Consider the following 14,653-nt stretch of genomic DNA (forward strand, 5'->3'; position numbering starts at 1 on the left):
ATGTGCAACAAAGTATACATTAGAGTCGGTGTGTGTGTGGGGTGGGGGGCTTGGTTTGACATGGCTGATTGAATGACAAAAGCAATAATTGTATGTTTTTGGAGATGAGGGCTCAGTAAGTGCCTGTGAAAGCTCTGGGAACTTTGTATCCCCTCTGCTCTGTTTTAGAGGCGGAAAATAAGGGAGCAATTTTAACACAGGAGTGATCCCAACTTGCTTAATTACAATGCCCGTTATTGCAGAATTAAAAAGCACCAGCGCAAACATGCACAAACAAACACATGTACATACAGACCTAAGTTAAAGCTGCTGCATGGGGACATTATGATAGCGTTGCACAGTGATGCTAATTCGCTGTAAGGGGGTTCAACATAGGGGCAAAGCGAGTTGCTTAATTGCACAGGAGTCATGTAACTCCCCACCAAAAACAAGATAATGACTGCCTTAATTCATGTTTGCTCCTGACCTCCGTTGCCAAGAACATGTCTCATAATGTATAAATGCATTAGGCTAGTGGCTGAGTGAGAACACTAGCGCTACACTCTAGTCTCTCGGGGGAAATAAAACCACAAGCATCATTCCATTCATCTTTCTCAGTATGCTTGGGAGAGTACCATCAATAAAAGCTGGAGACTGTGGCTGGCTACAAATTAAGAATTAATGTCTTAAAACTGTTTGTGCAAGACAGCAGTTAAAGATAAAAAGTGACAAAGCAAAGATCAAGTAAAGAGAAGAGATGAGAGTGCCATCATCACCAGTGATAGGACAATTGGATGCATTGCATATAGTGTGATGGCACATGAAAATGGGGCCGTCTTGACCAAAATGAGCGATGTGGGAAAACAAAGGGAGAAAAAGCCATTTTACCGCAGCCAGATAGAATGGATGTGAATGAGCAAGTGCAGGGTTCCTGCACCATTTTAAAAGCAAAATTTAAGACTTTTTAAGACCTTTTTAAGACCTCAACAAATGTAATTTAAGACCCAAATCGCCCTCCCGGGCCGTTCGCTCTGCCTTTTTCCGCCAACCTCACACTCACTGCGCTGACGGAGGTGCGCCGTCTCAGGCAACATTGATCCATGTGAGACACCGCCGAGCGAGCTAAAGCGAGCGAGTAGCCGTGTTGAGCGTTGCGAAGGTCGCATGAGACAACTCAGCGCCGTCCGAGTTATGTCACGATAAGACATTAGTCAGGGAATATTAATAAAACCCTGGGAATAAATTCCTTACCAAACAATTTCTTCACCAATGTGTTCGTAAATGTGTCTAGTAACATCTAACAAAGATTGAAATTCAACATCCCCAGGAAAATCTTTGACAGCTAGGGTCATTCTGGGTCTCATTCACTTACTATACACTATACTATGAGGGGGAAAAATGCTTTAAGTGGGATGTGAGGGGTCTAACTAGGTGTTTTTAATTATTCTGAATCCATTGCAAGCATTTGTTTTGCACGAAAAACATTCATTGGGCTAAAAACAGGTAATAAGAATTATGGTTTAGTGATGAGTCATCACTTTTCAGTGGTATAGGGGTACATTTTTAGCCCAAGGAATTCTTTGTGCAAAACAAATGCTTGCAATGGATTCAGAATAATTAAAAACACCTAGTTAGACCCCTCACATCCTACTTAAAGCATATTTTTTGGGAGTCATCTTTTCCTTATACACTTAGTATAGTGTATAGTAAGTGAATGAGACCCAGACTTACCCTAGCTGAAGATTTTCCTAGGGATGTTGAATTTCAATCTTTGTTAGATATGTTACTAGACACCTTTACCAACACATTGGTGAAGAAATTGTTTGGTAAGGAATTTATTCCCAGATTTGACAGCTATTCTGCAAATTTTCCCTGACTACATCTATTGTGAGAAACAGAATATTCAGTTTTCAATAACAAAACATAAACCCAGCTTCTGCAGTGAACTAAAAGATGCTGTATTTACAGAAATAACATATAGGCCTGACAATAAAAATATAAAGCAGCCTACAGATATACAGATCCAAATAGCGAAGTTAGGGACTTGTCTTAGAAGACAGGCATATCATTATAGTTTAAAATGCCACCCCTCAATGTTAATCTCAGACTCTGATTATATTACTGAGGTTACTGAACGGCACTCCAGTCAGGAGAGGAGAGGGATTGAGGGAAGACGCGGTGTATTGATGAGCGTGTAGAACGTAAAAACGCTCGGTAGAACAGCTGTTATAAATCACAGATGATTAGTGGATTCTCCTCTATGAAAACGGACTGACTAATAACTTTATGACTGTCAGCTTCATTCTGTCGCACAGGCAGAAGAAACGGGAGTACGGGACAATAGCCTTAGCATGTAGCTAATTCATCATGGTTGAGGAAAATCAACAACAAACATCGATTATGTCACATCCCCGCATCAATGGAGAAACGCACGGCCGCATCGCGATTTGCGATGCAAGCGAATTGTTTAATATAAAACTTTTAAGAAGTCCACTCCACAGCCCACGACAACTCCACTACACGCCAAGTATGTTTACTTGTGTGCTCTCGTCTATGCTCACTCAGTGTTGTGAGCGCTAAAGTACAGGGAAGGCTGTTGATGTGACGGGAGGCTTGAGAAAAGGAGCGCTTGATTTGTTAAAAAACTAAACTACCCTCTTCCGCATCCACACACATTACCACAGTACTGACAAAACGGGCGGAGCTGAGAACAACAAACAAGCTCCTCTTCTCACTGACTGCTGCTCGCTTCAGCCTGTTCGCAGTTTCTCATCGTCTAATATTAATAACTCAAATAAACAAATCAAATGAATATGCACAAATGTTTATGGCTTAGTTTTCCCATGAGCCTTAAAAACACCATCATCAAATTTAATACCTACGGTCAGATTTGGTCAAATTCAAGGCTTTTTAAGACCTTAAATTCTCAATTTTTTATTTAAGACAATTTAAGACTTTTTAAGGACCCGCGGGAACCCTGAAGTGGAATTCGGGCAGCAGCGACTTTTGAGATTACGTTTTCCGCTCACCACCGGCCGCCACGGCGCCTGTTTACCATGGTCACCAGTTAACACGTCCCTGAACGTGATAACGGGGCTGCGGGTAATCCTTATCACGTTCCTGGACGTGTTAGTTAGGCAGTGTTAACATTATCAGTGGCAGTAGGGCTGGGCGATATGCACATCAAATAAGATATGCTTAAACACATCAACATGTTTGACCAAATACCTCAAAATCGATATTGTGACAATATTGTATTTTAACGAGAATATATAGGCTTAGTATGGCAATACGCATATGGCACATCACAATATTATAATATCCCAAATCGTAGTCTCAAATCGATATCCATTTTTTTCAAGATTTATTTTTTGGATTTTTAATGCCTTTATTTATAGTATGTTGACAGGAAATGGGGAGAGAGAGAGAGATGGGGAGTAACGAGCAGCAAAGGCCGTCAAGATCGGGAATCGAACCCACAACACGCCGTCAGGCTACATTGAGCCCAGGTGCCCGGACGTCTTACGCCAGCCGCCAGGGCCAGCATATCGATATATTGCCCAGCCCTTGGGACAGGTAGCTGAAGCATTTCAAATACTCAAGATGCCAGTCATACTTGCCTTCAAATACCTCTGGGGCCATCCACGCAGCACTTCCTTTGTTATTGGTCATGTGGGTCTGAATGTCGCACGCTGTTCCAAAGTCACATATCTTCAGCACAGTCCCACCTGCCACAAGCAGTAGGCTGCAACAAACAATCCCACAATAAACTGAGTCTGGATAAAACAACATCTCTCAAGTTTGTTGAATGATTTGCAGAGCAGCCATCACAGTAGCTACAGGCAAGCTGCAATGAATAGGCCACCTTCACTTTAACCTTAGCTGGAAATGGAGGAGTCCCTGAAACCAAAACGTCTTTCTTGTAATAGTTTACTTATCAAAATATATTGCTGTGTTGCTTGTTGATTGTAAAGATCCGTTGAAAGTTATTTTGAAAATACTAAAGCCTTTAGACAATAAGCAGGTACAGGAATAATGTGAGCTAAGAGAAAAAGAGTATTGCATAGTCAAATTAAGATCTACAAGAAAGGAAAACACAATGTAACAAAGCCACCAGCACAATGACCCAGAGCTGTCAAGTTGTCAGACTACATTGGCCCAGTTATTCCCAGAAACGCCATGAGTTCTCTAGGAAACGGACCAGCTGGTCATTCCCACAGAGTCAGCCAGGGGCTTTTCTTTCCACAAGAGTCCAATAAATAACCTCTGGAGCCTGAACTGCAGTAGACATCCATCAGTACCACTATGTAAAACAGTCCTCACCTCTCAACAAGGGACACACAGAAGTGGAGCAGGAGGAACAAAAGACGAGCCAACCAAGCTCCAGAGGCCAACAGCAAAAACTGCATAGTACTGTTCCCATCACTAACCAAATTAAAAAGTATGTCATTTGCTGGACAATGCATATGATTTATCCGTTTTATTTTTACGTTGTGTGTTTAGACGTAATTTTTCTGCAGGTTTGACGTTTTCATGGTGCTGCTATTAATGCTTTTCCATGGCAAGGCCAAATAGTTCTATGCATGCAAGTAAAGCTTGATTTATACTTTGTTGCTTGCAAGTGTCGCGTGCGTAAACAGCAGATCTACAAGCACGCAAGGCAAATGGCATCCATTTGCACATTCTCGGTTCTGATTGAAATGGTTCACATTAAACCAGTCCAGGATCTTTGGCAAGGTTTCATAACTGGCCGAACAGTGCAAGAGGGAGAACTTCATCAAGCAGGTATTCAATGATTGGTTTTACATCTTGGTAGGAACTACATCTTGGTAGGAACTGCAGCAGAAGAGAAAGTACCAATGAATGATTTCAGAGTGAACTGAAAAGGCTGCCCCAAAACAAAAGCATGTCTGAATATTTACTGACGGACATTATTAGTCACTGCTACCAATACACACTCAATAAATCGCTTTGGGTCTCAGAGTAGACAAACATTTGTGTGTGAAAAATAAACATCTCAATTCCGATGCTAAACTGCCCATTACACGGACTAACAGATAAATCAGTATCTGCTAAGCCTGGACAAAAACCATTGCGCTCATACTCAGTATGGCAAGGAAGTTTAATCTAATGTTGCATGGAAAAGTGTCTGCAAAGCTTGCACCAAATGTTTTTGGTGATATGACCAGGACATCCTTTATGCTTTGTAACTCGACAACAATTGTCTATTTTCAATTGAAACATGTTGATGCAAATGCCACTGACAATTTTCCAGTTTGAAATATTGTCTTAATTTTTGCATAAGCATATCAAATAAGACTTTAGGTCTGAGACTGAGACCTCGCTCTGTCACTCTCTCCATACACACTAACAAGTGAGATAAGATCTCTCTCTCTCAATTTGTCCATTATCCTGCCTCCGCTCTGGTCTAGTGCCTGTGTAAATGTCATTCACGCATTTACTTACCAGATTTATGTACAATTGACTGGCATGTTAACTTATCAAGCCCTAATGTCATTTGTCGCCTTTTTTCTTAGGGATTTCCTACTACCGACTTCATGTCCACTGCTAAGGGGAACAAATGATAACCTCTCACATAACGGAACGACACAACATGCCTCAACATGCCGATCGTGGACCAGCCCTATATGTTGTCCAGCTCTCCTTTGAATATATACTTTTTAAGACATTCCCCACCTGTTATGCCTGCCACATTGACTTCAAGCTGGCAGTGAAACAAATGAACCACTTAAACCCTATATATTTAACTCATACAGTGCCTATCCCGAACTAGTTCGGGATAATTTGGACCTTATTAACATCCTGGGTGCCTATCCCGAACTACTTTTTTTTATTTTTTCGAGCCGCGCCGCCGGCCGTCATCTGTTTACACGGCCCGCGAGAGCGTCGCGCCGCCGATATTTACCATCCACTCCAATGCAATCCAGGATCTTTAGAGCTCATTTTCTCTGTTCCATGCATATCCATGAGGTGTGCAAGGTTTAATCATGGCTAAATTGCCAAAAATAGGGCTTCTAAAATGCTTGGTAGCCAATAGCTAACTTCAAGCTAACTTCATCCTGTTGCTGTACATGCTAAAAGGAAAGTGTTCAGGTGCATCATGGCTGCGCACGGCTTGTGCATATACCAGCGTATCTCTATGGTGAATTCTATGGCCATTGGGCGCCCTCTAGTGGTGAAAGCTGGCACTGAAAGCGTTAATTGACCGTGGTCCCACAGGGGCCATCCTTGGAACTCTCCTTTTTTTCCCTCTATAACAAATTGAAAAATAGCAATCTACTATTGCTATTTTTGCAAAACGCTTACCTATCGTGACATGAGAAAAGGGACGCTTGGGTTTTAAGTGGTGAAAGGATGCAAAAGACACTATTTCAGCACAGTGAAACAGGGTAAAAGAGAAAGAGAGAGTGATCAGTGAGGACGATGAGCATACTTGGGAGGCTTGAGGTCCCTGTGAATGAGAGCCTTTGGTTTCATGCCATGGAGGTAGGCCACACCCTGGGAGCACTGAAAACACCAGCTCATGGCATGGGAGGCAGTGTAATAGGGGAGGGGTTCAGCACCATGCAGCACTGTGGACAGAGAACACAATCACAACCACAAACAAACACAACAACAGACATAGCCAGGTACACAAGTCACCTGGGGCTCGGTAGCATTTTAAATCAATTAAATCGCTTAACCGTTGCACTGCTGAAATCCTCAACAAGTACTAATTGTGGGCTGTATTGTTTAGCCCAAACAATACAGTAGGATAAAAGTTGTAAATATATATTTAAAGCCTATCCTTGCTATTCTTCCTTCCCTTACCTGAGATTTCACCCACTTCTTTACACCTGTAAACCCGTACATTTTAAATTTCACACAGTGCCCACTTAGGAGACCAAAGCGTGTACTAAAATTGGACTATTGGCAAGGTGTGGAATGCAGTATATTCTCAATAAGATCAAGATCCCTTTGCCATAATACTTTAATTTTGATTTCCCCCAGATGCATCAGTAAGTGGAGATCTGACAATCTAGAAATACGAGAAAAGGAAATGTATAACACATAAAAGTTTGTGTGGCAGCGCGAACAAACTTTTATCACAGTGATAAAGGTTTTAGCGCAGATTTCAATAAATGCCTAGAGAAGTACTTCTGTGATATATTTGTTTGTTGCCTAAGTAATGTCCATCTGTTTGATCTCTGTGACAAGGATAAACAAGAATCTAGACGACTACTAGGGTTTACATAATAAAACAATTGTACCACAAGGACACCCGCAAACCGGGCAAAACACCCAACAAGGCCAAATTCAAAGTAACACTTTCTCTTTCACAAACAACTATGCAGGCCCAAGTGATATTGGTTGTAAAGGGTCATAATCATTGGCTCAGTGGTCCAGCAAAAAGAGAGACTCACCATTATACAATGACCCTCCTTCAGCATATTCCATCACCAGGCAGACCTTAGGGCAGAAAACATTCATGAGGGAGTCATAAAACGATACCACTGCCTTCATTAAATGTAGTCTATTCGGATTTTACTTTCCACAATTAGTACTTGTTGATGAATCAATATTCAAAAATGATGTACTGAAATGTAACTGAAAAGGGCCACCTATAATATAATATATAAATAATCATTTCATGTTCCCAAAATTAGAGAAAAATGTGCAAGATTATCTTGCAGACAGTAAACATTTAACTGCAGTCAGAATATTTGTTTAGCCTAACAGATGCATGATCAACTTACTGGATTATTGCAAGAGCCATATAACTTCACAATGTTGGGATGACTGACTCGTGAAAGTTGCCGAAGCTATGGACAAAGGGATAAGGTAAAGGGTTCAGATCACTTTGCTTTAGCTGCAGAACACGTAGCCACAACTTGCTAGATTTTTTTTAATATGTTCGATCTAGAGTTGCAACGTCAACCATTGACAGCCCATACATCCAAACAGAAAAGTCCTATCTGATTGTATTAAACGATGTTTAACTCACTAACACTGCAGCTGTACGGAAAGCTTGAATTATCCTCTATCTGAAAAGGGTTTGTTTCATAAAAATACACTGTAGTCGTGTTATGAGCTACATTCTGTCAATAAATTACGTGCAGGTGATTATTTTTCTAAGTGTTGGAGTTTGGAAGCACTCATTTTCAATAACGCAACGTCCTGCTGCCTCCGGCATTATGTTCAATTTCGACCGTTGAGTGATTTCCCACAAGTGCTTGCAAACTCAAACACTTATACTACTTAGCAATATCTAAATAAAATACAATTTGCCCTTGTGAAAACAGTTATCAGTGCTGAAACAATGACAATAAGAAGGTAAACATAACAGGAACTGGTGGAACGCTAAGGACAACAACAATATACCTCAACAATAAAGGCCTTTCTTTCCGATTCACTCTCAATGGTCTTGATCGCAACATCTTTGCCTTTCCATTTGGCTTTGCAAACAACACCAAAGGCCCCTCTCCCCACCACCTGAAAACGAAAAAAAAAAAAAGAAGCTGTCAATAATACAAACTGAAGTACACACATTACTCTTTTTACTAAATAAGTTGTATATATTCCTTCCAGTATAAGGATGTTAAGACAGAGCATTGATAGGTAACATTACTGTACCTCCTCGACTTCAATGTCCACATATTCAATCTCTTCAAAGGGGTATCCAGGAGGAGTCTCGTGCATGTCGGCGGATGGTAACCCAAGAGACATTACCAGCTGAAAGCCAGTAACTTACTGAAGGGGAAAACGTTCAAATAAAAGACGAAACGTAAGTTAATATGTCAATTATATTATACATAACCTATCAAGACTCACTTTGGCCGTAAATCCCCATCTCATCATCCCATTTTAGAGAGCAGGTGAGTCTCTTCTCACTTCCTTCACAGGTGTTACCAATAATGAAGGCCCTGTTCCATTCTGGTCAAAAAGAGTCAGGGTGCTGATATTGTGCATGTTGGCTCACTGGGAACACTCTGCTACACCAGTGGGTATCAAAGTGTGGTCCAGGGACCCTCATGGTTCCTTGGGGGGTTTCACCACAAAAGTGTGCAACTCTGAGAGTGTACAAATGGAACCAAATGGACCCTTATTTGGTTCCATTTGTACACTCAAGAGTTGGGTTAGGTTTGAGTACCACTGTGCTACATGAAATGGAACAGAGCCATTGGTAACACCTTTGAAGCAGAGCCTTAGATTAGAGTTGTGCCAATATGGGGTCAGAAACAGCACTAGTCAGTCACGTGGTTCATGTGACTCGAAATGTAGCTATTTCCCCAAAGACTCCAATGCATTCCGTAAACTTCCAGTTCAGTGCTTTGTCACTATTTGCCAAAAGATGTGTATGTATGTTGACCCAAAGCGCTATACTATACAAGTCTGGTGTATCATTATTATTATGTAGAAGTAGGGATGGTCCGATCAGGTTTTTTGGAACCGATCAGCGAGCACCGATCACAAAAGTTTGATCACCCGATACCGATCAATCACCGATCCGATCAAGTTATTATTTATATTTTCTAAATGTTAATGTTTTAACTTTAATTCATTCATTCACTCATGAATTAATTTATTGCGACCGTAGGTCGCACTTACTATCAAAACCGGCACAGTCAGTCAGTCAGTCAGTCAGTCAGTCAGTCAGTCAGTCAGTCAGTCAGTCAGTCAGTCTGTCTGTCTGTCTGTCTGTCACACCTCACACGTCACACTATTGCCCTGCTCATATCTCCGCAACCGTTGCCCCGATCCATGCCAAATTTTGCACACACGCTCCTTCGCTGCCAAACTACAACCTCCAAGGACCCCAGAGCTCCAGGGACCCCCAGGTCCCTGGGGGACCCCCAGATGTAAAAAATGACCAAATGACCACCCCAACGGGGCTGCTCACGGGGAATTCCCGGGGACCACCGACTCCTGGTGCTCCTGTAACTCGGGCTAGGAGGGTCCGGGAGAGCCGGGGCCGGTACCTATTCGTCCGCCAAGGCAACGCGGACACCCCACCCCTCATTTCTCACATGGCCCTGTTCTAGCGCCACCATGAGGCCGATTTTTAAAACACATTTTTGGACACTGCTCCTACAGTTTTTGCCCTAAAATCACGCAAATCGCTACACAGTATGTCTACACTCATGGATCAGGAAGATTTTGGAAAAACACATTTTTGCCCTATTTGTGGAGATAAGCGACCTACGGTCGCTTATCTCCCGATTAGGGAGTCTTAAGGTGGTTGCACACTGCTGCGTTTTTCGTTGCGAAATGCGTTTTTCAGGGCAAGGAGAGAGAGAGAGATAGAGAGAGCAAGGGACCGAGTGGTGCGCGAAACGGGCGGCAGTGTGCAAACGTGACTGACATAAAGTGAGGTTGATTTTTTTATTTGCGTGCTTCGAAATTCACCCCGATATTCGGCCCGAAAAACGCAGCAGTGTGCAACCACCTTTACTGGTATATTTGCCTTATAGTTATTTACCAGCATTACTATGTATTTATTATCATAGCAGTAACTAATTATTCCTTCATCACTGTGGAAATCAATACCCCAAAATGGCCTCAAGTGGGCATACTGAACGGCTGGTTGATCGGATGCACCGATCCGATCGGATCTGTGAATTTACCTTTTGATCTAAACCACCGATTATCGCCGATCACGCTTTGATCGGCCCGATCCGATCCATTGCCGATTGATCGGTAACATCTCTATGTAGAAGACCTGGCCCCATGAAGTGAACAGACTATGACGCAACTCTACTTGAATGTCTCTGAAGGAAGTGAGCATAGCCCAGTGGTTCTGAAACTTGAAAGACCCATTTGAAAAGATGTGCCAGGGACCCTATAAGAGAAGATTTTCAGGGCTCTAGCTGTGATCCTCAACCATTTTAATTACAAGGACCCCCAGGACCCATTTAATGGTATTCCTATCTCTGAGACTCGTCAAATCAATGTTAATTTAACTTAGAGTGTACAAATGGAACTAAATGGACTGGTTAGGGTCCATTTGTACACTCTAAATTACAGCCATTTGGTTCTTAACTATCATTTAGCTGGGGACCCCCTGGAACTCCATAAAAGACCCCTGGGGGTCCCCGGACCCCACTTTGAGAACCAATGATATAGCCTATTTAGTTGCAAAAGACCTCAAGGGAGTCTCCAGCTGTGATTTTGTCTCGACAAGTAGAGGCTGTCAAAGCACACAGCTGATACGCGCCGTGCTAACCGTGTAGCTGATCAGCTAGCCGACGCTGCTGCTGTCACGCTTATATCCGTCCGGAAAACAGCAGATCAACAAGCTCACAGCACATTGCGGCCGGGACCCGCTGTGAGCTTGCAGATCGGCTTTTTTTGAGGCGCGCGACCCGGTTGTACGACGAAACACGAAGCCCGAGTTCAGAGGGAAAGCAGCAGCATACCTGCTACTACAACAACAAGTTGTTATCTATCAGTGGTGGAAAAAGTATTCATAACTTGTACTTGAGTAAAAGTATCAATACTGCAATGTAGACACTTTTACAAGTTAAAGTCCAGAATCAAAAATATACTTGAGTAAAACAAACGTATTGGCATCAAAATCTACGTAAGGTAAGGCACCAAAAGTAGAACGTACTCGTGCATAATGTCCCATTTCAAGTATTCAAATGTATAAAAATATTTTGATAACAAGCTCTTGTGCTGTGCGACAAGCTTCGCACGTATTGTGAGCTTCATCTGCTATTTTCAAATGGCCAAAATGGGATGAAGTGGTTAATGTATGTTTGTTTCGTCATAATAATCAAATAGTAACTATGTCAAATAAATGTAGTGGAGTTAAAGGTAAAGTACAAATAACTCAATTGTACTGTACTCGAGTAAATGTACTTTATACCACTGGTCTTAATGCGACACGGTTACTTGAGTCGTTATAATAATAAACAACATTAATAACAACACAGACCTCCACGACACGTTCTAAAAGGCCTGTCATATTAGCAGAATCACAACGGTTACAAAAAACACAACTTACTGGAGGCCTGCGGCGCTGTACAGCAGCTAGCCTGGATGCTAACGTCAGCTAGCTGAGAGCAATTAGCCTCATCAATCCCAACGCCGTCGCAGTTCACTGTTTGTTGAGCAGCGGCTCTCTCTCTGGACATGGATATGTCTAGTGTTCAGCTGCGGGAAAGCTGCAGGGTGGCGTCCATTTCCCAACAGTGTCCCTTTCCAATAGTTTGACGGCCAGACATAACTTTGTGCCACTAGTCTGGCTAGCTTGCCTTGCTGTTAGGTGTGTATTTTTGTTCTCCGTAGCAGCAGCAGCTCTATCAGGAAGTGTGTGCTCACCGCAATCCGGTTAGTTCCTCCCTCCTCCATTCATAACCCTACTAGGGATGGATGGGATAAAAGCGCGTCGCGGTTTGTCTATCCGGTCTATAGCGGATACGGAAACGCTCTTTGTGCGTATGTGTGGATTCTGTAGCATAGAGTTCTGTAGTCTCCGAATACTAGGTATAATGTAATGTTATATAGATATGTATGACGGAAGCATTTGCAAATTGTGGGATGCTGGAGGCAACAAACAGTCAGGCCACGCGACGTGAGAGTAGTGTGGATGTGTGTGGAAATGACCGGATACGGTAGACGGGCTTTAGACCTAATTTGAGCACTGAGTAGGAAATGGTAAGCAGACGTGACGCGAAGTTAACCTTACCCCAGGGGGTGCGCGACCATGTTTGGTGTGTGAGAGTACCATATTTTTGACAGTTTTGACCCGTTTTACATTGTGCTTCAAATTGTCCGTGTCTGTATTATATGAAATATAATATAATGTAAAAGCAACCTGTCACGCCTCACCCTAAAACAGTTGCCTCAGGTAGAATTGTCTCTGCCTGGTATTCCTAAACAAACCTCGGTAGGCCTACTAGAGGCCTAAACGTAAACGGTTAAACCTGACCTTATTCACGGTGCCAAAACATAACTCTCTTCCTAATAGATGCCTTAATGGTCCACGTCACATTGATATAAACCAGTATGCGCACGCCGGTCGGCACCAAATGAACCCCACCGTTCATAGGATGCAATGGATGGTACTCGTGTTTAAAAATGCATTCCATCAAACTTTCAGATGCCGTTTTTCTCCCAGTGTGGAGGAAGAATGCTTAGGATTTTTACTGTAAATTCTCACTCTTGAAATATATAATCCTTAGTTTCTGTTGATTGTAAACAATAATAGCGATTCAAAACAGTTGTCCTTCAAACCCCACCTCCATTCACCGTCATCAGAACAGAGGGAGCGCTCCTCTTGATCACCCACCCGATCCACTGGATCACCAGAGCGTCTACTGCTCGCCCAGCTGCAGTCCATGAAGCCTAATTATGCTCTGTCCTGCGAGCGAGTTTAGAAACTCTACGCTTTCTAAGGGAAGGAGCGCTCGTTTTCTACAGCGTCGGCAGTTATTGTCCACGACATTGCAAGCGGCGTGAAGGCCAGCGGCCCTTGGTCCTGCTCTTCGCCCCCGAGCGCCGCAGGCGCGAGTGACCGCGAAGAGCGGGCCAGGGCCGCCTAACCTTACATTAATTCTCACCTGTAGTAGCTTCTGCTTTGATGACGTCAATGGCTACAGGAGAGTCTTAACGCTTTGACAGACAGGTCGGGAGTATGGTCTGCAAAACTGCTACTGTGGCTCTACACTAGGGTGACCATATTTTCAGCCACTCAAACCGGGACGCAAAACACTGTTGCCTAAAACTGGGACCCTAAAAGCAATGCGCACGTTACCGCGCACGCGCGTGCCCATTCTCTAACGTTCGTGCACGCGCACACACGCACCGCAGGGTTGCAAACAGTCAGTGAGTGATTGACAAACAGCCTCAGCGTTGAATTCAGACACGCAATGAATTTGTTCCTTTTTTCTGATTGGTTAGGTGAGTATGTTTTCATGAAAAGAACATGATAAATGTCTATGCAACCACTGAAAACAGCTACTATTATTTTAATTCTGGTGAAAACCGGGACAATTTTGCAGTGAATGTTGAAAACCGGGACATATTAGTGTTTTAGAGATATTTGTCGGGACACCGGGACACGCAGCTTGAAAATGGGACTGTCCCGGGTAAAACGGGACGTCTGGTCACCCTACTCTACACATGCATACATGCGAGACATCAGACATATCTTCCGTACAAGTTCTGCAAGGTGTATGCAGTGGTGCTTTGGGATTTTTTTCCCCGGGCGGACGGTCATTTATTGACGTCACGTGCACGCGCGTGCACGCGCCTCTAGAGGCTATTTAGATAGAAAGGATGTCAGCAGATCTAATGGTGGGAAAACAATAGTTTTCTAGTCTTAATTACATTTGCATTGTTACTTAAGATTTTATGTTCTACTTTCTTTAAATTCATTTAGAAAATACAGCGCTGCAGTAGGATAGAGAAACAAAGTTTGCCTTGAACGAATCTCAAACACTAAATACCACAGTAATGGATGAGGACACACACACATCGACACATGCACATGCAGTCACAGCTGGAAACCAAAGTAGGCTATATATCCATATGAATAGAGGCTTGAGGACGCTCACACATTCACCACTAGAAACCTGTTATGCATAGTAGCCACTGATTAAAGTATTGCTTGTAGTTAAAGCGGATTCGCGGGGTGGGGGGTTGTCGCGGCTCTCGCGGGGGGGTATGC

The 14,653-nt window shown here is 42.9% G+C and overlaps 1 protein-coding gene across 2 annotated transcripts in view; it reads right to left on the reverse strand.

Moving 5' to 3' along the window:
* Nucleotides 1-12,275, reverse strand: part of map3k7 (mitogen-activated protein kinase kinase kinase 7) — a 31,355-nt gene extending 19,080 nt beyond the window's left edge. For both annotated transcript variants that reach the window (XM_080744414.1, XM_080744413.1), the window contains exons 1-7: nucleotides 11,987-12,275; nucleotides 8,614-8,730; nucleotides 8,362-8,472; nucleotides 7,737-7,802; nucleotides 7,404-7,449; nucleotides 6,434-6,572; nucleotides 3,596-3,724 (exon numbers count right to left, since the gene is read on the reverse strand). In XM_080744414.1, coding sequence (XP_080600540.1) covers nucleotides 3,596-3,724; nucleotides 6,434-6,572; nucleotides 7,404-7,449; nucleotides 7,737-7,802; nucleotides 8,362-8,472; nucleotides 8,614-8,706 — 584 coding nt within the window. In that variant the 5' untranslated portion in view covers nucleotides 8,707-8,730; nucleotides 11,987-12,275. The remainder of the gene's footprint in view (nucleotides 1-3,595; nucleotides 3,725-6,433; nucleotides 6,573-7,403; nucleotides 7,450-7,736; nucleotides 7,803-8,361; nucleotides 8,473-8,613; nucleotides 8,731-11,986) is intronic.
* Nucleotides 12,276-14,653: the final 2,378 nt, after the last annotated feature.

This window comes from Nannobrachium achirus (genome assembly GCF_963921795.1).
Source record: "Nannobrachium achirus genome assembly, chromosome: 16".
NCBI lineage: Eukaryota > Metazoa > Chordata > Actinopteri > Myctophiformes > Myctophidae > Nannobrachium > Nannobrachium achirus.